The sequence below is a fragment of the Prunus mume genome, linkage group LG6 (genome assembly GCF_029339155.1).
Source record: "Prunus mume cultivar Tortuosa linkage group LG6, ASM2933915v1, whole genome shotgun sequence".
Classification (NCBI taxonomy): domain Eukaryota; kingdom Viridiplantae; phylum Streptophyta; class Magnoliopsida; order Rosales; family Rosaceae; genus Prunus; species Prunus mume.
This window is the reverse complement of record NC_142703.1, coordinates 7,318,421-7,338,166: the sequence shown is the minus strand read 5'-3', so window position 1 is coordinate 7,338,166 and position 19,746 is coordinate 7,318,421. Positions and strand designations below refer to the sequence as shown.

At 38.3% G+C, this 19,746-nt stretch overlaps 4 protein-coding genes across 9 annotated transcripts; 2 read left to right on the top strand and 2 right to left on the bottom strand.

Annotated features, from left to right (window-relative positions):
• Positions 1 to 2,431: 2,431 nt before the first annotated feature.
• Positions 2,432 to 5,282, top strand: GH9B13 (glycosyl hydrolase 9B13). Its single transcript, XM_008236900.3, has 8 exons — positions 2,432 to 2,827; positions 2,933 to 3,139; positions 3,302 to 3,502; positions 3,620 to 3,712; positions 3,822 to 3,983; positions 4,083 to 4,194; positions 4,290 to 4,453; positions 4,593 to 5,282. Exons 1-8 carry the CDS (start codon positions 2,558 to 2,560, stop codon positions 4,923 to 4,925), a joined length of 1,542 nt encoding a protein of 513 aa, XP_008235122.2. The 5' UTR covers positions 2,432 to 2,557; the 3' UTR covers positions 4,926 to 5,282.
• Positions 5,283 to 6,128: 846 nt separating this feature from the next.
• SUS3 (sucrose synthase 3) lies at positions 6,129 to 11,619 on the bottom strand. Its single transcript, XM_008236901.3, has 15 exons — positions 11,428 to 11,619; positions 11,135 to 11,267; positions 10,371 to 10,522; positions 10,062 to 10,254; positions 9,690 to 9,808; positions 9,302 to 9,518; positions 9,021 to 9,116; positions 8,763 to 8,936; positions 8,168 to 8,284; positions 7,926 to 8,092; positions 7,474 to 7,698; positions 7,062 to 7,383; positions 6,729 to 6,973; positions 6,493 to 6,631; positions 6,129 to 6,388 (listed from the first exon to the last, which is right to left on the bottom strand). The coding sequence occupies exons 1-15, from the start codon at positions 11,526 to 11,528 to the stop codon at positions 6,356 to 6,358; spliced, it is 2,433 nt and encodes an 810-aa protein (XP_008235123.2). The 5' UTR covers positions 11,529 to 11,619; the 3' UTR covers positions 6,129 to 6,355.
• A 1,233-nt stretch (positions 11,620 to 12,852) lies between these two features.
• LOC103333991 (uncharacterized) lies at positions 12,853 to 16,442 on the bottom strand. Of its 6 annotated transcripts, none has more exons than XM_089054225.1 (10): positions 16,156 to 16,442; positions 15,886 to 16,077; positions 15,737 to 15,803; positions 15,557 to 15,585; positions 15,258 to 15,466; positions 14,959 to 15,077; positions 14,500 to 14,595; positions 14,343 to 14,418; positions 13,988 to 14,141; positions 12,853 to 13,212 (listed from the first exon to the last, which is right to left on the bottom strand). In XM_089054225.1, exons 2-10 carry the CDS (start codon positions 16,060 to 16,062, stop codon positions 13,042 to 13,044), a joined length of 1,098 nt encoding a protein of 365 aa, XP_088910351.1. In that variant the 5' UTR covers positions 16,063 to 16,077; positions 16,156 to 16,442; the 3' UTR covers positions 12,853 to 13,041. The 6 variants fall into 6 exon arrangements, with proteins under 6 accessions (XP_088910351.1, XP_088910350.1, XP_088910355.1 ...); XM_089054224.1 differs by having other exon boundaries at positions 15,886 to 16,080; positions 16,156 to 16,441; XM_089054229.1 differs by having other exon boundaries at positions 15,557 to 15,616; positions 15,886 to 16,080; positions 16,156 to 16,439.
• A 437-nt stretch (positions 16,443 to 16,879) lies between these two features.
• LOC103333992 (exopolygalacturonase-like) lies at positions 16,880 to 19,705 on the top strand. The gene is made up of 4 exons (XM_008236903.3): positions 16,880 to 17,300; positions 17,414 to 17,737; positions 17,826 to 18,115; positions 19,086 to 19,705. Exons 1-4 carry the CDS (start codon positions 16,941 to 16,943, stop codon positions 19,561 to 19,563), a joined length of 1,452 nt encoding a protein of 483 aa, XP_008235125.1. The 5' UTR covers positions 16,880 to 16,940; the 3' UTR covers positions 19,564 to 19,705.
• Positions 19,706 to 19,746: the final 41 nt, after the last annotated feature.

Here is a 19,746-nt window from a genome sequence, read left to right as displayed (position 1 = left end):
TGCATTTTAGTCCGTCTCCATAAAGAATGATGCCAATTTCTGCAATCAAATCGTAAGAGCAAATACAATGGGGGGTGTAAATATGTTTTTTGCTCCAGTGGGAGGTGTAAATTCGGGGGTGTAGTTGTGGGTCCCGACCTTTTCTTCATTTTTCTCGGGTGGGTCATGCCTGCAAAGGATGTAAAAAATAGATGTAAATATACATTTTATTTTACATCTCCATAGTAGTGATGTATATTTACATCCATTTACATCTCCTCATTGGAGACGATTCCAGTGACTCAGGGTGTATATTTAACATATACTCCCATATACACCCCCCACTGTGAATGCTCTAAATGGCGGTGTGTCAACTGGAAATAATGAAAGCTGAGCTGAAAAAATAATTGACATGCCATGACAAGATTTCGAGAAGAAAATAAAGGTACCATGTCAATTGTCATGCCATCAGCTTGGGACGGTGGGACCCCACCAGAGGAGTCTCTTTTCCTTTTCTCCTTCAATAACAAAGTATGTTCATTATCCAAATGTGATGAATGCACAGCAGAGGTAGAAGATAGTTGAAACTCATAGCATTTAGTTCAAGGATTAGAAATGAAGAGGAGAGCACACATTGCTCATTGAAATGGACAAGTCCAGTCGACTCGACCCCCATCCATTGAATTTTGAAGTCGAGCTAATTTTTCTTAGTTGATTGCATTCTAAAAAGGAAAGCAGGAAAGAAAATGAATATGGTATCACGGTGTCAGCTTTTTAGGTCATGTTGAATTGATTCGTTACTGTCTATATATAACTTGTCTTGTTTTACAGAGAGGCAGAGCAAGAAGATGAACATGAATGCATGCTCTAGCCATGTGGGAGGGTTCCACCGTACCAGAGGAGCACATGATCATGATCCGAATAAGCCATTTTCCCAAACATGCTCTCTCTCTAAAGTCTCTCTCTACACTGGACTGATCCATCTACAGTCTACACAGGGGTCAAATCTGGGCAATCGGTTTCTCACCAGAAGCTAGCTCCATAATTGAATGCATCATATCATTCATTTTCATTATTATTAGTTCCCCTTCTATCCAAAACTCTTTTTTATTTTTTATATTTTTATAAATACAAGTGATATTGGAAAAACGAAAATCGAACCTAGAACTTCGGTGGTTCCAGTGTAAATGCTCTTATCCAAAACTCTTCAGTCTTCATTGTGTGTTCCATTTCCTCTTTTTCTTCTGGCTGCTACCTTTTGTTGTCTGGCCCCTTGTACGTATAACAAAACTTACTCAAGAATGTGTATGGTGGGTAACATGTTTTGGCTTTTGGGGTCCTCTTGTAATTATAAAAAAAATCAGGCTCAAAATACCCCACCATATAATATGATGCTGTATCGCATATGCAAACTCAAGACAGACCGATCATTAGAAAATAAAAAAAAACAAGTAATCTTCTCAACATGGCACTGGTGGTCATAGCAAGAAAGAAACTTTTTCACAGCACATGCTTCAAAATAAGCAGGGATTCATCATGATATTATCTTTTGCTCATCCTGATCCTGACTAGAGATGAGGCTGTTTAGAGAGCTTCTTCTAACTTTGTCCAAGTTATCAAATGCTGCTGTTAATTTTGTGCAAAATCCATAAGGTCAGGTCGATGGTGGCTTAGAACCAGAAGTTGAGGTGTTTTTTTGGCTTCTTATCCATATTTCTTGATTCATGAGCTCCATCACAAGCATTGGTACTTATGAATGGGTCTTTATTGACCATTTTGTGATGGGTGAATTTAATCTCACAACTCAAACATCTGCACCGGAAGCAAAACCCACGTTTAGGCTCACTACTTTTCTCCGACAGCATATTATTTCAGTTCAAATGTCGAATTCGAGCCCATCTTTATACGTGTTCATCACCTTTCTCTGACACTAGTTTTTGACTCTCTGTGTCATAGAGTATGGGCAACAGTTCCTCTAAGCTCAGTTCCAAAGCAATTGGAGCTTACTCCAGTTCAGTTGTAACCATAACAATCAAACAAGGGTACTTATTATTTTATCAAATTTTTCTACAGATTAAAAGCCCGTGACCAGTAATCTCCAAGGCATTAAATTTGCCTTTTGTTATTATTATTTTAAACTACCTGTAATTTCCTGATAAATAAGTGAAACACCAAAAATATTATTTGAGCTTTCGTTTGCAAATGAGAGTAAGGCCTCCCCATGGGATGGGACCAGTATTGTTAATGGGGGCAGACGCATTCCAGAATATCAAAAGGGACATGCACATTACCTTACACAGTGAGTGAACCAAAACAGTGACAAATATGCCTCATTTGCAAAAGGATAATTTAAATCTTAATTAACAAAAGCCAAAGCCATTATTGGAGGATGTGGAGTTAATTATGATTATGACCTAGCACGTTAAAGAGAGACCCAGCTAGCTTGCAGTTTATAAATACAAAGGGAGGGAGGTGTCTGCTTCTTCCACTGCGGCTTCCAGTTCCATAGGTTGGCAGTTGGTTTGTTGGTTTGTTGGTTGGGTATTGTATTATTACTTTTTTACTTGGGGCAGCCAAAATGGCTCTGTTTGGTTTCTCTTTCCCACTTGTATTTCTCCTCCTCTCTTGCTTTACCACTCTGCTGCTCTGCAATGCCAATGCCTTTCCTGGGCACTACCACAACCCAATCCAACGCCATCGCCATCCTCGCTTTGCCAGTCACAACTACAGAGATGCTCTCACTAAGTCCATCCTCTTCTTTGAAGGCCAGAGGTCAGGGAAGCTCCCTTCTAACCAGAGGATTTCTTGGAGGAGAGATTCTGGTCTTTCAGATGGCTCAGCCCTGCATGTATGCAAAAACCCACATTTTTTCTTTCTGTCTTTCTTTGTTTTGGTTTTCTTTCTCAACTGGGATTTTCCTTATTTGTATTCTATGTGGTGCTCTCAAATGCAGGTTGATTTGGTTGGAGGGTACTATGATGCAGGGGACAATGTGAAGTTTGGGTTTCCCATGGCTTTTACCACCACCATGCTTTCATGGAGTGTTATTGAGTTTGGTGGGTTGATGAAGGGTGAGTTGCAGAATGCCAAGGAAGCCATTCGTTGGGCTACTGATTACCTCCTCAAAGCAACTGCCCACCCAGGCACCATCTATGTTCAGGTTTTTGCTCTGCATTCTTCATATTCCTTGTGTCTATTATTTCTTTTAGAGAACAGGCATTTTGTTCCCTTTTGTTTTTTTTTTGTTCTATCAGAAATTAACAAAATTTATGGGGGGATAAGAACATGAACGCTAAGGTTGATTCTGGGTGTTACTTGGTAGGTTGGTGATGCTAACAAGGACCATGCTTGTTGGGAGAGGCCAGAAGACATGGATACCCCAAGAAGTGTTTTCAAGATTGACCAAAACACCCCCGGTTCTGAAGTAGCAGCTGAAACTGCTGCTGCTCTTGCAGCTGCATCATTGGTCTTCAGAAGAAGTGACCGTACTTACTCCAAACTTTTGGCCAGGAGGGCTATCAGCGTAAGTAAATATGTGAAGCTAAACCAAAGTTGAAACTTTAACCCCAAAAGAAATAAGAAACAGGTGGGTCTTTCAAAGTTCCCCAAAAACTGAGATCATGTTTGCTTCTGGGTCCAGGTGTTTGAGTTTGCTGATAAGCACAGAGGAGCCTACAGCACTGGATTGAGGAAATATGTGTGCCCCTTCTATTGTGATTACTCTGGTTATCAGGTATACTTTTCAGTTAATTTTCCAATACCCAAATTATATTGTTCTTTCTACTTTCTAGAGGGTGGCTAAACCTAAAGGTGTCATCTTTTTTGTCTCCTGATAATGTTAGGATGAGCTATTGTGGGCTGCTGCTTGGCTGCAAAAGGCCACCAAAAATCCAACCTATCTCAACTACATTCAAGCTAATGGCCAGATCCTTGGGGCCGCCGAGTTTGATAACACATTTGGATGGGATAATAAGCATGTTGGAGCAAGAATTCTTCTTTCCAAGGTCCCATTTCTATAATAATAATAAAAACTTGTTTTTGCAGCTGGCTTTATCTTTTATGTTCCTCAGTCTTTTGATCTATAATGCCCTTTGATTTTACAGGCATTCCTCATCCAAAAGGTCAGATCCCTCCATGACTACAAAGGTCATGCAGATAGTTTTATCTGTTCAATCATACCAGGAGCCTCTTACTCTTCAGCCCAATACACCCCAGGTATTGTTTTTTTTCCCTCTCTCTCGCTCTCTCTTAAAAGACTAGAGAGTGGTCCTGTTTGTAACGGCTAGTATTGGTCTTGGTTTTTATTGCAGGTGGTCTTCTTTTCAAAATGAATGATAGCAACATGCAATATGTGACCTCCACCTCATTTCTGCTCTTAAGCTACGCCAAATACTTAACCACTGCCCGCCAGGTGGTCAATTGTGGTGGAACCGCCATCACCCCTAAGAGGCTCCGAGCTATTGCCAAAAGACAGGTCAGTGTCCCACAAACACATTTCATGTTAAAGACATTCCTCTTTTGCTAATTAAAGGATACTCGAACAACAAACCAGCTAAGCAAGTATCTATGTCTTAATTAATCTCTTTTTAATTTTGTTATGAATGTTTTATCAGGTGGATTACCTACTAGGAGACAATCCCTTGAAGATGTCCTACATGGTGGGGTATGGCCCAAGGTACCCACGAAGGATTCACCACAGGGGCTCATCCCTGCCGTCCATTGCCGCACACCCAGCCAAGATCCAGTGCTCTTCTGGGTTCAGTGTGATGAGGTCCCAGTCCCCAAACCCCAACATCCTGGTGGGTGCAGTGATTGGTGGGCCCGACCAGCATGACAGGTTTCCAGATCAACGGTCAGATTATGAGCAGTCAGAGCCAGCCACATACATTAACGCACCCCTAGTAGGGACACTAGCTTATCTTGCTCACTCATTTGGGCAGATGTAGGTGTAGCTAAAGACCCAAGCTAGTTTTCTTCTTGAGAGATTCCCCAACTTGTCAGGTGTTTTGGGTTTGTTTTAAATATTAGTAAAGTAAGCTCTTCCTTCTAGTTATGGATGCAAAGTGCACGTGGTGATAGGGTCGAGATTAAGAGCTCTCCCAAACTGCGAAGCACAACACAATGGTCAAGGTCTAGATCATGTAGTAGTAGGTCTCGGTTCATATAAATATTGTTGTTTCCTCTGGTGCAAGAGAAAGTTTCGTGCCAGTAACGGTGTTTATTTGTAAAAGTTTATGGGCTCTAGGATTGGAGATGCTTTTTAAGTTTTCAACTTTACTCTAATTTGGTAGCTTGTTCGTCTACGTTTGTCCCCTAGTGTTTAACTAGCAATGACTTAGTGTGGTTTGGTATTAAAATTGGAAATCGTGGAACGTTTTGCCCAAGGACCTAAATAAATACAAGAAACCTAAATAAGCTATCTAACAACAATGGTCCTAGATTCAAAACCTAATGACTGGTAACAAGCAAGAAAAACATTATTAAGAACAAGGAGAATGGGTGGCAGTGGATAATGTAACAAGTAATTAAATATTCTACTTACTGTTGGTTGGTACTTTGGTGGTTAACGAGAGAGAGAGAGAGAGAGTATTTGACCGTTGAAAATGAGGGTGAAAATACATGGAAGGAAGAAGATTTTGTGTAGTAACATGTGATATGGTCAAAAAAGCTGGTTATATGCATGCCGGCAGGCTTGTCAGCGATGTCAGGTGTCAGAAGAAGAGAGTGAAAGCGCGAGAAAGTGGCTTGGGCCTAGTCTTTCTGTTTCTGGCAAGGAGAGAGAGAGAGAGAGAGAGAGAGAGAGAGATCACATGGCAATAATGAGTTACAAGGAAGAGACCAAAAGACATTCTCCAACTAAGGTAGGATTGGATTGGATTGGCTTGGCTCGGAACAGAGCCTAAAATATAATCTTCGATTGAATTTTTGAACCCACAGGCGCTTTTGGTGTAGAGCCCAGTAACCTGTGGGCGCATATGAAAAACAGTCTCCATTTTCGGTTTCATTATATGTGGTGTCCTGCAAAAACGTTCATACGATATGATATTGTGTCATCTTGTTAACATATATTGTTGTCCAATTATAAGATTTTCGTTTTTTGAACAAATTCGTAACCCATGACAATTTGTTTTGGCAGGCATATCAATCCGTTCACAAGAGCTTTATTTTATTGTAATTTTATCCGGAGCATAAATATGATATTACAATGCCGCAGCAGAAGAGCTTGGATCCAGTTCAATTTTATTACATATACATACACAACACAAAGCGTAACTTTATTTTATCTGTACAACCATTACCTTGTGAATCAGAGTCACTGAGTTATGGCTTCAACAGCTCAGCAATTGAAGCTTTTGATGTCAATCATCACCACGCATCACTCATCACTTGCTGGAGGAACAGAATTTGCCTGAAACAACAATTCAAGCATAATGAATTTTATGAAGATAATTCATTTGATCTCAACCAAAGATTGTCATTCACGTAACAATAACAATAATACTAACTACTCACCAAATCACGGAACTTCAGAATGTAGAACATCTCGAGATATCTTCTGGTCTCACGCCTTTCTAGCTTTGACACATACTTCCAGAAACCATAAACACCAGCCAATGTCATTAGCCTTTCCGAATAAATCTTCCATGTGTACCTGCAATGTTACCAAGGTCCCGCCAGACTTCATAACACATTGTTTTTAAACAAGTACTAATGCTATCCCACCACACAAGTGTATAAAAGACACTAACCTTTCATAAATTCTTTTAAGGCCTGCATCTGAGAATGTACTCCAATAGCTTGGATCCTCCTTACAACGTTCAAAGAAATCTGCCATAAGTGCACCAGCTTGCTCAGGGTGATAAGGATCAATATGAAATCCTGATTTACCGTGCTCAATAATCTCAGCAGGGCCACCATGGCAAGTGGCAAATGTTGGAAGGCCACATGTCATGGCCTCCACAACTGTCAGTCCAAAAGCTTCGTACAATGCAGGCTGCGATTACAAACACCAAACAAAGTAAATTAGATTGCCCCAGGAGTTCTCTATGAAACAAATTGACTGACGCCTATATATAACGTACCTGAACAAAAGCACCTCGTGTATCTGCTATGTAACGATATAGCTCACCATTACGTGCTCGATTATTTTGGGCTGAAATCCATCGAAATTGACCATTTAATTTGTACTCCTTTAGAAGACCATGCATCTTCTCAATCTCTTCAATCTCTTCTCTATCTTTTGACTTCTTCACATCAATGTAACCAGCAACCACGACGAGGTTTACCAGATCCCTCAGTTTGGGATTCTTAGCATAGCACTCGACCAACCCAGATATGTTTTTCACCCGGTCCAGCCTTGCCATTGAGAACAACAAGGGCTTTGAACGATCATCTATTGTGCCACTGAGCCAAGAAAGAAGAAATATCACATTATCAAGTGACTGCCACAAAATACTTGTATTGTCACATTTGATATACCATGAAGGAACTCACATGTGCACATCATTCTGGGCAGGATCATACAGCAACTCTTCTATGGAACCATGTAGGGACGTAAGTCTCTTTGTCGTTTCAGAGTAAGGGAAATAAATGGCCATATCTGCTCCAGGAGACACGATATTGAACTTTGGATCAAACACATCAATTCCATGAACAACTCGGTACTGACCCGGAAGAGTGAAAGAGCTGTGGCTCTCATACTGACCAACAGTATTCTTCCTGAAAGAACAGATAAAGAAAACCTTAAGCAAAGAAGGAAATTAACATCACTGAAACAGAGAATGAGGATGTATTTGGAGAAGCAACGACAACTCCAATTGTCAAAACCACCATTGATGATTAAGTAATGAGGTGGGTTGCTTTTTTGTATTAAGAAAACCAAAGCAGTCTAAACCGACATGGATAATGCCAGATTAAACTGAACACAACTGAGTTGGAAGACTTACGTTCCTGCAATCTCTTGGTATGTGCTGGTGATTATAAAATCTGCATTATTCATGGCTATAAGGTCAGCCGTGAACTGAGATGAGAAATGGTATTTATCCTCGAACTTCTTCCAATATATATCTGAATCTGGATATTTTGTTTTCTCCAATGCATGCGCAATCGTGCACTGTACATATCAAAACTTCAGATGACATTCTTGTTAGATAATAGGATAAACTTTATAGCTGCAAAAATATCGAACCTGTGTAACTCCCATTTTGTAAGCCAACAAAGATGCAACAAGATTCCCATCACTATAATTCCCAATTATAAAATCTGGATATCCCTGTAACTCAGCAGTAAGTTCACTTGCAGCATCCTGATCACATGCAAAACAATGATGACATCAGACATCAAAAACTGAAAAAGCATGAATGAGTGAATAGTTCTATATAATTCTGAATATGCAAGTAGTGAATAAAGTCATGTGTACTTTCAGAATCAAGGAAGTGACATGAGACAATGGCATCAGTGACATCAGAAGAAGGGTTACCAAAGCTACGAGTCTACAACAGTGATGCGGATGGACAGAGAAACCTTATCCATTTAAGATGATGAAATCGCAGAAAGCATAACTTTGCAGATTTACTACTTGTAAGAGAACTGACAACAGTGGAAATCAGGGATCTCTGAAATGACATACACAGAAAGTGCCCTTTCTTCAAGGTGTAGATTTATGACGCATTATCAGTTCAATCAAAATATAAAGAATAATTCCTATATATACTGTGTCAGATTTAAAGCACTATTTTCAGTGATAAGAGTAATTAGAGCTTGACGCATTATCCGAATTTTACCTCAGCAAAGGTCTCCAAATAAGGCCATACATCAAACCTTGAGATCCACTTACGAAGAATTCCTTTCTCTGATCTAAAAGGAACTCTTAAAATATGGGTGTGCTCTGTTCCACTGACTCTTTCCAGACGCTGGTTGCATGTAGTTCCTTTTGAATCAGGTATTAGCCTGGTCACCTTGATCGACCAGTGAAAAATGCGTGAACTTGTGCACACAAAATCTACCATAAGGATTCCTACAATAAGGATAAAGACACTTACAATAAGGATCCTTGGAGCGATATCTAATCCTTGCCTCTGAATTCTATGCAGCATTTCATTTTCAAGGGCGCGCACTTGGTCCAGTATATAGACAATCTGCATATACATTATGTAAATTCTCAATTGTTATGTTGCATTGATAGCTAACATCTAAAAGCTCATCATAAAAGATTACACTGTACCCAAAGTATAGGTATGAAGAGGTAATGCAAGGATAAACAACAAGTATCATGGAGCCTGTTAGTCATTTAAAGAAAAAAAAAAAAGACGACAAATAATACCTGCCCGCCAGTGTCAGGTAGGCCTAAAACATTTGCTTGTCCAAAGTATCCATGTGGAGACAAAATGACAACATTAAACACCATCGGTACTCTCCCAAGAAATGTCTCCAATATAGAAGGATCAGGAGCCTGAAGGATATCTAAGAGAAGATGCATCATCTCCAATACATGTACTGCATTATCTCCCCATCCTCGCTCGAAACCCATTCCTTGTAATCTACATACAAGTAACAGGAAATCAAAAGGCATAAGATACCAGGAATTGCAACTATACTGTTCTAAAGTACATCTCCATTTCAGTTATTAATTCTATGAGGCAGTTGTAGTCTGGCAGAGAGAACATAGGTATTGATTTGTGTGTGCAAGTGTGTCTGGTATGTAAGCTTACGCATATTCAAACTCAGAATAAGGTGTGTCGGGTGGAAGCTTAGAAAGATAATCCTCAGCCTTCCCCAAAACTGACTGAAGCTTGGGAATGCTCTGTATCCGATCATTCAACATCAACGCCTACACAATTTTTTAAAATTAAGTTAACTATCTCAAGAAAGCCCTCAAACAAAAACACCAACTAGTTTGAATACTTTATATTCCAGGTGTTTAATATTTAGAGAAAGTTATAAATCCTTTATCAGGATGAAATTAAAAGGACTAACTCATACCATATAGACAAAAAGATAAAAGTAAATAAAGGTCACAGTAGCATATAGACAATAAATAAAAAATCATTTATAAAAAAAAAATCCTTGTTCAGCAAACTTACATGCCCTTTATATTTGTGTGCTCGAAGGAAATCAAGTAATGGGTCCAACGAATCTTTGTTACGGAACATAACAGAAGAAAGGTGGCGATTGAGGAATTGAACACCATTGCCAATGGATGAAGACCGGGTTGGACGAGGAAAAGAAGCATTAAACGGCTCAAAGTCAAGCTCAAGTACAAATTTGTTATTAGACCTGATACATGTATATAGAAAATTATGTTAGCAAGAAAAACTCGTAGCTTTATAAGTTCATACAAATCTTACTTGTCAGAGAAGATAAATATTTCACAGAAGACAAAGTTTACTTACTCCCCATCGACAAGTTCTTCTTTAAAGCAAAGATATTGAGAAACAGTCAATTCTTCCACACTGAGCTCATGCACATTAACACGAATGTATTCCCAAACACCTGGTCTTGGACGAACTGCTATGGCCACATATGGAGGCAGAACAATAGCTTCCTGACACCATAATATACACCTTTTATTCATGGAAAGATAATTTTACATTTTAAAACCCAAACAGGGAGTGCGGAAAGACATAAGAAAATTGCCCAACCTCCACAAACAAAAAATTCATTTTGATAACAATAACCTTCCATGAGCAACCCCCATCCAAATCCAAAATTTCCAAAGGTAAAACAAGTAGTATTGGAAACTATTTTCATTCAGTTCTCGATAATCTGTCCTATTTCTTTGGAGAGTCAGCAAATACTAGCAAAAGTTGGAATACTAGACAAAATGAGTTGGGTTGGCCAATGCAATATTTATGTACCCCAAAAGATCAATTGTAGAAGGAATTGAATTTCCATAGCTTCAGTTGTTTAGGAAAATTGATGGTGAAATGATTTTATTCCCACAGTCATCACAGAGGAGGAGTTGGTTCATAGAATGGCGGAAAAGGATTTAGCTATGTTATACTAACTGATCCTATGTCCAATTACTGACAGATCACATGGAAATCAATAAACAGTGCATGAGAACTAATTGGAAATGTTTTTATTTTTAGCAATCTCGAGTTTCCGTGAGGAAATAATATGAATTAGAAAAACCAGGCCGGGATAGAAAATACACCTGTGTTGATTTAAGGACTTCGCTAAAAGGACCATCTTTGAGCTTCTGTTTGGCTTCATCACCGCTGATGACTTTCTCGAGCTCATCGAGCAGGTCATGAGGTTGCAATATGTTTTTTCCCTGATCCACATACCTTCAAACCAAACATAAAACGAAACTCAGTCATCTAACAACATACATAGTGCATCTCAGATTTTCTCGGGAAACAAACAGAGCTGAAAACAATAGAAGACGAAAGAATAATTAATTATGAGAAAAAAGAAAGAAAGAAAAGGTTTGTTTGATAAGCGAACCTGGAGAGAAGGGCAACGAGTTCGTTGCGGTGCGCATCGAGAGTGTCCTCGACTCGCTCCCTAACGCTTAAAGCTCGGGTTAGCTTAGGACGGTTTGCCATTATTCAATCTAAAAATCAATGTTACAAACAACAAGAGGAGGAGGAGGAGCTCTTCTTCTTCTTCTTCTCTTCTCCTCTTCTACTCTCACTCTGTTTGGAAAAGTCTTATGAGATATAAATAGAAGAGGTAAGAAAGCTGTGAAATTTTTTGGATAAATTGAATATATTTAATAAGCGTAAACTTGAAAAGTAAAAGTTAGCTAATATATCAACGATATTATTTTAAATGTAAAAAAAATGCCACATATCAAAAATATAAAATAAAAAAAGTCCAAAAAAAGGATTAAGGAGCGAAGTTTTGGTGTGAATAATTGTGTGACGTGGTAGCTCGAGATAAGCCACTCCCACAGCTACACTATACTAGTCTATATTGGAGGCAATGAGTGGATCCAACGACTGAGATATGGCTGTAGTGTTATTCTAAGTTAATCATCCATTATCATGTATTTTAATTTTGCAGTATGACAATATATGATAGGTTCTGAATTTAGCCGCCACGATGACATCCCGTTACAAAAAAGTTATTCTCGTGAAAGAGACGTTCGCGTAATTGAAAAACACATGCCTTTTATATGTTGTCCTCAATATGGGTCCTATGTCATACGCATATACCATACCATTGCATCGGATTCCTTTTAGTTTTAGTTTATTTCTTTTCACAAGTCATAATTTACTATCTTCATCAATTGGTCTAAATCATATTTAACGTCGAATATAAGGTTGGTGATGATGCATGAGCAAAAAGTTACAAGTTGATATTATTGTATAGCATAATTTAAATTTTAAACCCACTGACCGACTAAAACTATGGTTTATATCCACCTGTTTCTGATATGAATATGAGCTATCGTACGTCCTTCCACAATGCGCAGTTGACGGGTCCACCGACCACGGCTATAAAGCATAAACCATCAACTGGTTTCTGGTTTTTTCGACTTTTTATTATTATTATTTTTATATAAACCATCAAAGCCCCACTGGCCGCTGGTTTTTTGGACTCATATAACTTTATTTGGGTTTTTTACGTTTTTAAATTTGCCATAAATGGTTTTTTGGACTCATACTACAAATGGTTATTAGACGCATAATTCAACACCCATTGTTTTTAGAGTATTAAACATTTAATTATGAATATTATGATTCAATTATATAGAACAACGAAACTGCAGAAAGAAGGATTGAAGTATTGTAAATTATCTATCATCCGACAGATTGATGTCCCTGACTTATAGTTTAGTGGACTGGTAATTGATACTAACCTTATCCACAACTCAAATTGGTCTGGATGTTCTCATCCACATCTCAGATCCCAAATAAGAATATCTAAAGTTGAAAACACCTGGATAAATTATGTACACAGATATCTTGTACACGTGTCATGATTGTGGATGATTGTGGAGTTTATAGCTGAATTTCGATTTGCCTCCTAATCTTTTTTCAACAACCAGTTTCATCTAATTTACTGTTAAAACGAGTCACATGCCGCTATCCGTTTATTTGCACGCAATTCTACCTATGATATACCATCTGATGCAGAAATGGTTTCCTTGGAAGCAAGCTCTGACTCTAAAAATAGATCACTTGATGCATTCCAAAGTTCCTTGGCAAGTTTGGCATCATATGAAAGCACAGAGGAGTTCACGGTCCCACCCTTTCCACCAAAATAGTATACGCCAGATGTTTCCTGAAATTAACACACAATTGCTCGTCAGATTACAAAACTTTTGATGTTCTGAATTGTTACATCTCACTGAAAACTCCATCCATTTCAAGAGACTAAATAAGCATTCACATTTTTATGCAGGACATTCTGAAGCAAGCATTATGCTTCTACGACACGCAAGAAGAATTCATAACGATACACTTGTTAAACTCAAATCAAGGATATCACCACTCAAACCACCAGATTTCTGGTTATATGCATGATTCAATTTCAAAAGACCTGGTTTGTTCAGAGGACCAGTCTAAACAACCCAGGTTATGTTTGACAGCATCGCCAAGATGGTGACTCTCATGTTAGAAACTTCAGGAATAAATAGCAGCAAAAGTTGACATTATTTTTATTTTAAACAACTTGAACCAAATTGCCCCATCAACACCATACATAAGAACATGGCTCATCCCAGCTTTGTTACAGTTCAATTGCTTTGTATTACTATAAGAGATGCAATACCTATGAACTTGCAGAAAACAATGCTTTGTTTACCCTAAAATTGTTCTTTGGAGCTGAACTATTCAAAAATAATATACTGCATATCTTAACACTCATTTGCATAAGACAACACACAAGTGGCAGCAGTACTAGAACACTGGCAATGACATGAATTGGTGTTGGGCTAGCTCTTGAGATAGTTTGACACAAAACTCTGATTAAGTTTGCAACACACATAGGACAAACAATCAGTGGCATTCACATTCACATGAGCAAGCTGCAAATAGTTAGAATGAGGAAATCTTACTGGCGGGGCGAGTGCTGCGTCAAGAATGGAGCTAACCCCAATTTCAGGTGACTGCAACAGGCCCAGAAGTTTCAAAATTATGAAAGCCAGACTGGATAGGCATGAGGGAACTTCTCGCATGATATTGGTTTCTACAACTCCAGGATCCACAGCACTTCAAAATAAAACTAATCATGATTAAAATGAAGTTTCAAAACCTAGTATCTAATGCATGAATCTGAGAAAAATTAAGATTCAATGTCTAATGATTGCAAACGGAGATAGAAATGCACTAATTGGTAATTTTCACTATTAACAATTCTGCATAAATCTTTCAAGAAAGAAAAAAAATGGAAGAAAGGTTATAAGCACATACATGACAGAGACCTGACGAGAAATATCCATCAAGCCAAGTTGCCGGTGAAGCTCATAGGAGAAGAGCAGCAGGAATACTATCAACAAAAGGGGCATGTTCAAATTAGAATAGAAAGAGCAGATTTTCTAGGGTAACTCGTATGGTAATCAGAGCTTACGTTTGGTATACTCATAGACATGAGCATATGGGTACCGTTTTGATCTGCCGAAGCACTTCCCAGATACAATGTCCTTGTTAACCTGTACATTCAAAACTGAAGAGACGAGGGAGGGGAAGAATAAGTAATAAATTTACATTTTATAACTTTTTAAGCATCTTAAGGTAAAGCAGTTCAACAAGAGTAGAAAACTTGAAAGCCATTTTTCATCCAAGGTCTAGTCAAATTGATCCATATCCAGAAATGATAGGATAAGGACTCTCATTACAGCATATCCTGCCCTGTATTATAAAGTTCATTAAAATTGGGCAAATATCATTTGCCAAACATGATCTAGGGAGTCATGCACAAAACTATCCTGACAAACATAGTGATGTAACTACGGTTTTATGGATGTACAGTCCAACAAAGTAATATGAATTAAAAAGCTCTCAGTACACATATCGGAAAGATTCTTACCACTTCGGTGTGTGAAGGACGTTACATTCACTATACGGGAAGGAATTGGACTGTTTCTGAGAAGTGGTAATAATAGTTTGGTCAGAGAGAATGCACCTAAGTAATTTGTAGCCATCATCCTGGAAGGAAGGAAAGAAAAGAAAGAAAGAAAGAAAAATGTGAAATCATTAGTAAGCAATGCATGAGATAAGGAAACCTGGATGTAATGCCAAGTGCCATATTGAAATGTTAACCACTAATGTAAGGGAGAAAAAATTCTTATAGCAGTACATAGATAAAAAGAAAAATATAGTTATTACTGATCGTAGCCTTGACAAGTGAGTCTGGAAGAAGTTGCAAGTATCCCGGCATTGTTTATAAGGAGTTGGATGGAAGAGTGCATCTCTGAGTCAGAAAGCCACTTCTGTAGGGAGGCTTTGAACTGGAGAATTGAGTCGAACGATGCGAGATCAACCTGAAATGCTTTGAGATGTGCATTCTTGTTCTGAGTTTTGATGTCCATCATCGTCTATGACACAAACAATTAATATCAGGAAATCATTTGAAGCAAGACCCAATAAAGAATAAGCTAAAAGAAGAGGAGATATAGGGTACCTACCTTTGCTAACGAGTGGGATGTGCGTCCAACTGCAGAGAGGAATATGCATCTTAGATAATTCTTATAAAGTGAGAAAGAAGTTGTTAATTAGCATTTATTGGACAATATTATTGCAAAGAAATGACAATTTTCTATCATCAGGACTGAATGATGAGTGAAAACAAACAGGAATATGCTTACCAAGAACCACGAAGAAACCTTGGGCGGAGAGAGCATGGGCAGCAGCCGCACCCAATCCAGACGTTGCCTGGATAAGTATTAATATTGAATAACATTACATAAAGCAATGAATGAAATTGAAGAAGAAGAAGTGAAGAAGGCATACATACACCAGTGATAATGCAGAGAGGCCTATGTCCAAATGCTGAAGGTGAAGGTGGTGGTTTGGAAGGACAAGAATTTGAAGCAATGAGCTTCCAGTAAGAGATGAGGAGACAGAATGTCCAGAGCACCGCCATTCTCCAGAATTCCACGGACATTACAAATTCCAGTGCCTCCATCATCATCTTCTTCTTCTTCTTCTTCTAAATAAATTTCTAATATTAACATTATTGAAAAGAATAAATGAAATCCAAAGTGAGAAAGAGAGAAAAGCCTACTCTTTTGTTAAAACTATGGCAGCGGCCAAGCCAAGCTCAGAGGCTCAGAGGCTCAGAGAGTCAGAGAGTCAGAGAGTCAGAGAGAGTGCTCTGCTCTAGGATCCAGGCTCTTGCGGCAGATTTTCTCAGTCGGACTGGAACTTGGACTTCGCAAACTACTTCCATAATCACCAATTTAAAGCCTAGTATGCGTTCATTGGATTGGAGTTGAGACACAAATTCAATGGATATAATCGGAGCAAAATACTTGAAAATTGTGTAATTGACATACCACGAAAATATCCCGACGGGTTTCTGGTTTTTCCGTAAGAAATTGGAAAAAAGAAAAAAGAAAAAAGAAAAAAGAAAGCCCAATTAGTTGTGCTTGTAAGTGAATGTTTCTCGACCCAGCCCAAAAGACTTTAGGTCAGCTTTGGGCTGGCTTGAGACAAAACCAGAATTGTTTTACTCTGTGGGCCATGACTGATATGCAATACGGGTCCCGCATCCGATGGTATAGACCTGTTTTTGCCTTTTAATGAGTGGTGCAGCAGAGGATGATGAACAATAGGTGTTTGTTATGCCTGTTTAGAGAGGTTGCATGGCTAAATTTGGGGACATATCACTAAACATAGAACTAGTATTGAAAAGAAAATACTAGGATCACAATATTTAGATAGTTTTCCAGTTGGAGCTTCTAAGAATAGATCCCCAAAATGGATATATGGAGGCAAATGCCCAATTGTTCATTTCAGTAAACAGATTAAAAAAGTTCTAAACAAATTACAAAATCTGTACATAGAAAGATGTCTATGGGAAATATGGCCATTGCAAGGAGATCATCAGCCAAGGCTATTATTCTTCTTGGCTTAGCTTTGCTTTCTTGCGTGGCCGATGGCGTATCCCGTGGACATCTTTTCAAGGCTAGTGCCCGTCGTAGCGTTACAGATACCAATAGGAAAGTATTTGATGTCACAGCCTTCGGTGCTAAGACCGAAGACCAGATGAAAGGAGGTAAGAGCACCGTAGCTGGTGCCAAGCTCGATTTACCGTCGTTGCCGGGTGATGATGAGAAGGTGGATGACGAGAAGATGGACTCTTCAGAAGAGGAAGCAGGCCCAGGTGAAGCCGGCCCTGGTGAAAGCCCTAGTGATGACAATGCATCGGTGAGTTTCCATCAAAATCATGCATGCATGTTTTGTTTTGTTTCGTTTTGTTCTCCTATTAATTATTCTTCAATGAACATGTATTAATTAATTGTGTCTACGCATGCATGCAGGCATTCATCAAGACATGGGTAGCTGCATGTAGAGGAAACTACTCTGGTCCAACAAAGGTTTTGATTCCCAAAGGGACATTTATGACAGGGCCTGTGATATTTCAAGGGCCATGCACCAGCTCAAAGGAGCCAATCATAGTTGAAGTTGAGGGATATGTGAAAGCCAGCACTGATCTCAGTCTATACGCGTCTCCAGAATGGTTTACATTTGAGATGATTGACGGTTTGATAGTCACCGGTGAAGGCACTTTCGACGGTCAAGGTGAGAGTACATGGAAAAGCAGTGGCTGCAAGGACAAGTCCAGCTGCGCTCAAGCCCCATCTGTAAGCATACTTAATTAATAGAAGAGCACGCAGTCTTGTTTATGTTATGAGGCCATTTAATTAATTATTTGATTCTTGTTTGTTGCAGTCTCTTAAGTTCAACCATGTGAACAACACCCTGGTCGAGGGGATCACTTCCTTGAACAGCAAGTTCTTCCACGCCCACATCTATGGCTGCAGCAACTTGACGATGAACAACGTCCACATTACTGCTCCAGATGATAGCCCTAACACAGATGGCGTGCACATAAGCACTTCAACTAATGTCAAAGTCCTTAATAGCGTTATCGGAACCGGTGATGACTGTGTTTCCATCGGCCAGGGCTCGAACGACATCCTTGTCAACAACATCACTTGTGGCCCAGGACATGGCATCAGGTAATCACTTCATGCATGCATGCAATAATCCTTAATTAAGATCGTTCATGAGGATTAATTAATAATTAATTGGATTTTTTTTTTTGTAGGGCTTGTCCAATATAGGTCTCTACATTTTCTATTTCCTAAACATATACCCATCATTTTATAAATCTATGTAAAAGCCAATTTCAAATTTAAATGACCAGTAGGATATAAGATATCATAGTATTTTTATGTTTTTACATCGTTGCCACAAGACTTCATATTTTATTTATAATTTATTTCAAGCATTTCATTAACTGCTATAATTGTAATTAATACTCCATATCAATAACATATCAATATCACCCCTAAAATTGCCCCACACACAAAATCTGTAAATTACATATCCAATAATGTACCTGTGAAAAATATAAATATAAATATATACTTATAAAAATATAGATATATTGTTTACCAAATTTTTTTACATAAAAATAGGTGCACAATAATTTATAGAAAATATAGATACACAATAATTTATAAATAAATAAAAATAGTTAGATTATTATAGAAAAATAGGTACACAGTAATTTATAGAAAATATAAATACACAATAATTTATATCAAAAAGTAATAGGTAGATTATTATCCATGAAAAAATTAAGTACAATAAACGATGAATTTTAATAATAATAAAACGGATAATTAATTACAAACAAAATTCTTAGAGGGAATCACCACAATAAATTGGGGAACCAAAAATTAAAACACCACCCCATTACACGTTGAAATATAAATAGGGGTATTTTTGCAATAAAAAAATTATAATAAATCAGATATTGAGCTTAATAAGGTAACTTAATGAGTTGGATCTTAGTCATGGGTTGTTTTTTTTTTGTCAAGCCAGTCATGAATTTTTACTTATAAAAATTGGATATTATTTAAGGTAATTTGAATTTGAAGAGTGTAAGTCAAATTTACTTTCTTTCTTTTTTTGGTAATGCAGTGTGGGGAGCCTTGGGAAGCGCATAGACGACAAGAGCGTGAGCCAGATCCATGTGAGCAACTGCACATTGAGAAACACCACCAATGGTGCCAGAATCAAGACCTGGGCTGCGGAAAGTGGAGGAGAAGCAAGCGATATTACCTACGAAAACATTGTCATGGATCAGGTTCAAATTCCAATTGTGATTGATCAAAACTACGGAAAGAAGAAGCCGAAGTCTGGAACTGGCCCAGTTGGTGGGGCCGCATCAAAGTGGAAGATTAGCAACGTTCATTTCAGAAACATCAGGGGAACCTCGTCCAGAAATATTGCCGTCTCCTTACAATGCAGTTCTTCAAACCCTTGTGACGGGATTGAGATGGCCGACATTAACTTCTCCTACCTGGGCGCCGCTGTGAAGGACACGGCCCTTACCACTGAATGTTACAATGCCAAAATTGCACCCAAGGGCGTACAGATTCCACCACTCTGCCGCTAAATTAGTCATCAATACATCATCCTATGTGTACAAGATTTCATTTCGACTCAATATTAATTAAGAAAACAAAAAAATGTATGTGCTAACCGAGTGTATATTATAAATATTTAAATACTATTTAACAATGGATCTCATGATGCTATATATATTCCCCAATCTAATGCTACTATTCAAGTACATTTA

What these genes read in the sequence shown, in the direction of transcription:
- GH9B13 (XM_008236900.3), top strand. Translation starts at nt 2,558, where the DNA reads ATGGCTCTGTTTGGTTTCTCTTTCCCACTTGTATTTCTCCTCCTCTCT. An exon ending in CAAGAATTCTTCTTTCCAAG is followed by an intron (nt 3,984 to 4,082) that starts GTCCCATTTCTA and finishes TTGATTTTACAG; the next exon opens with GCATTCCTCATCCAAAAGGT. An exon ending in GAGCTATTGCCAAAAGACAG is followed by an intron (nt 4,454 to 4,592) that starts GTCAGTGTCCCA and finishes ATGTTTTATCAG; the next exon opens with GTGGATTACCTACTAGGAGA.
- SUS3 (XM_008236901.3), bottom strand. Translation starts at nt 11,528, where the DNA reads ATGGCAAACCGTCCTAAGCTAACCCGAGCTTTAAGCGTTAGGGAGCGA. An exon ending in TCGCTCCAAGGATCCTTATT is followed by an intron (nt 8,937 to 9,020) that starts GTAAGTGTCTTT and finishes TGGTCGATCAAG; the next exon opens with GTGACCAGGCTAATACCTGA. An exon ending in CTTAAAAGAATTTATGAAAG is followed by an intron (nt 6,632 to 6,728) that starts GTTAGTGTCTTT and finishes GTAACATTGCAG; the next exon opens with GTACACATGGAAGATTTATT.
- LOC103333991 (XM_089054225.1), bottom strand. Translation starts at nt 16,062, where the DNA reads ATGATGATGGAGGCACTGGAATTTGTAATGTCCGTGGAATTCTGGAGA. An exon ending in CATCCCACTCGTTAGCAAAG is followed by an intron (nt 15,467 to 15,556) that starts GTAGGTACCCTA and finishes TTTGTGTCATAG; the next exon opens with ACGATGATGGACATCAAAAC. An exon ending in TCTCGTCAGGTCTCTGTCAT is followed by an intron (nt 14,142 to 14,342) that starts GTATGTGCTTAT and finishes TTTATTTTGAAG; the next exon opens with TGCTGTGGATCCTGGAGTTG.
- LOC103333992 (XM_008236903.3), top strand. Translation starts at nt 16,941, where the DNA reads ATGTCTATGGGAAATATGGCCATTGCAAGGAGATCATCAGCCAAGGCT. An exon ending in CTAGTGATGACAATGCATCG is followed by an intron (nt 17,301 to 17,413) that starts GTGAGTTTCCAT and finishes GCATGCATGCAG; the next exon opens with GCATTCATCAAGACATGGGT. An exon ending in GCTGCGCTCAAGCCCCATCT is followed by an intron (nt 17,738 to 17,825) that starts GTAAGCATACTT and finishes TGTTTGTTGCAG; the next exon opens with TCTCTTAAGTTCAACCATGT.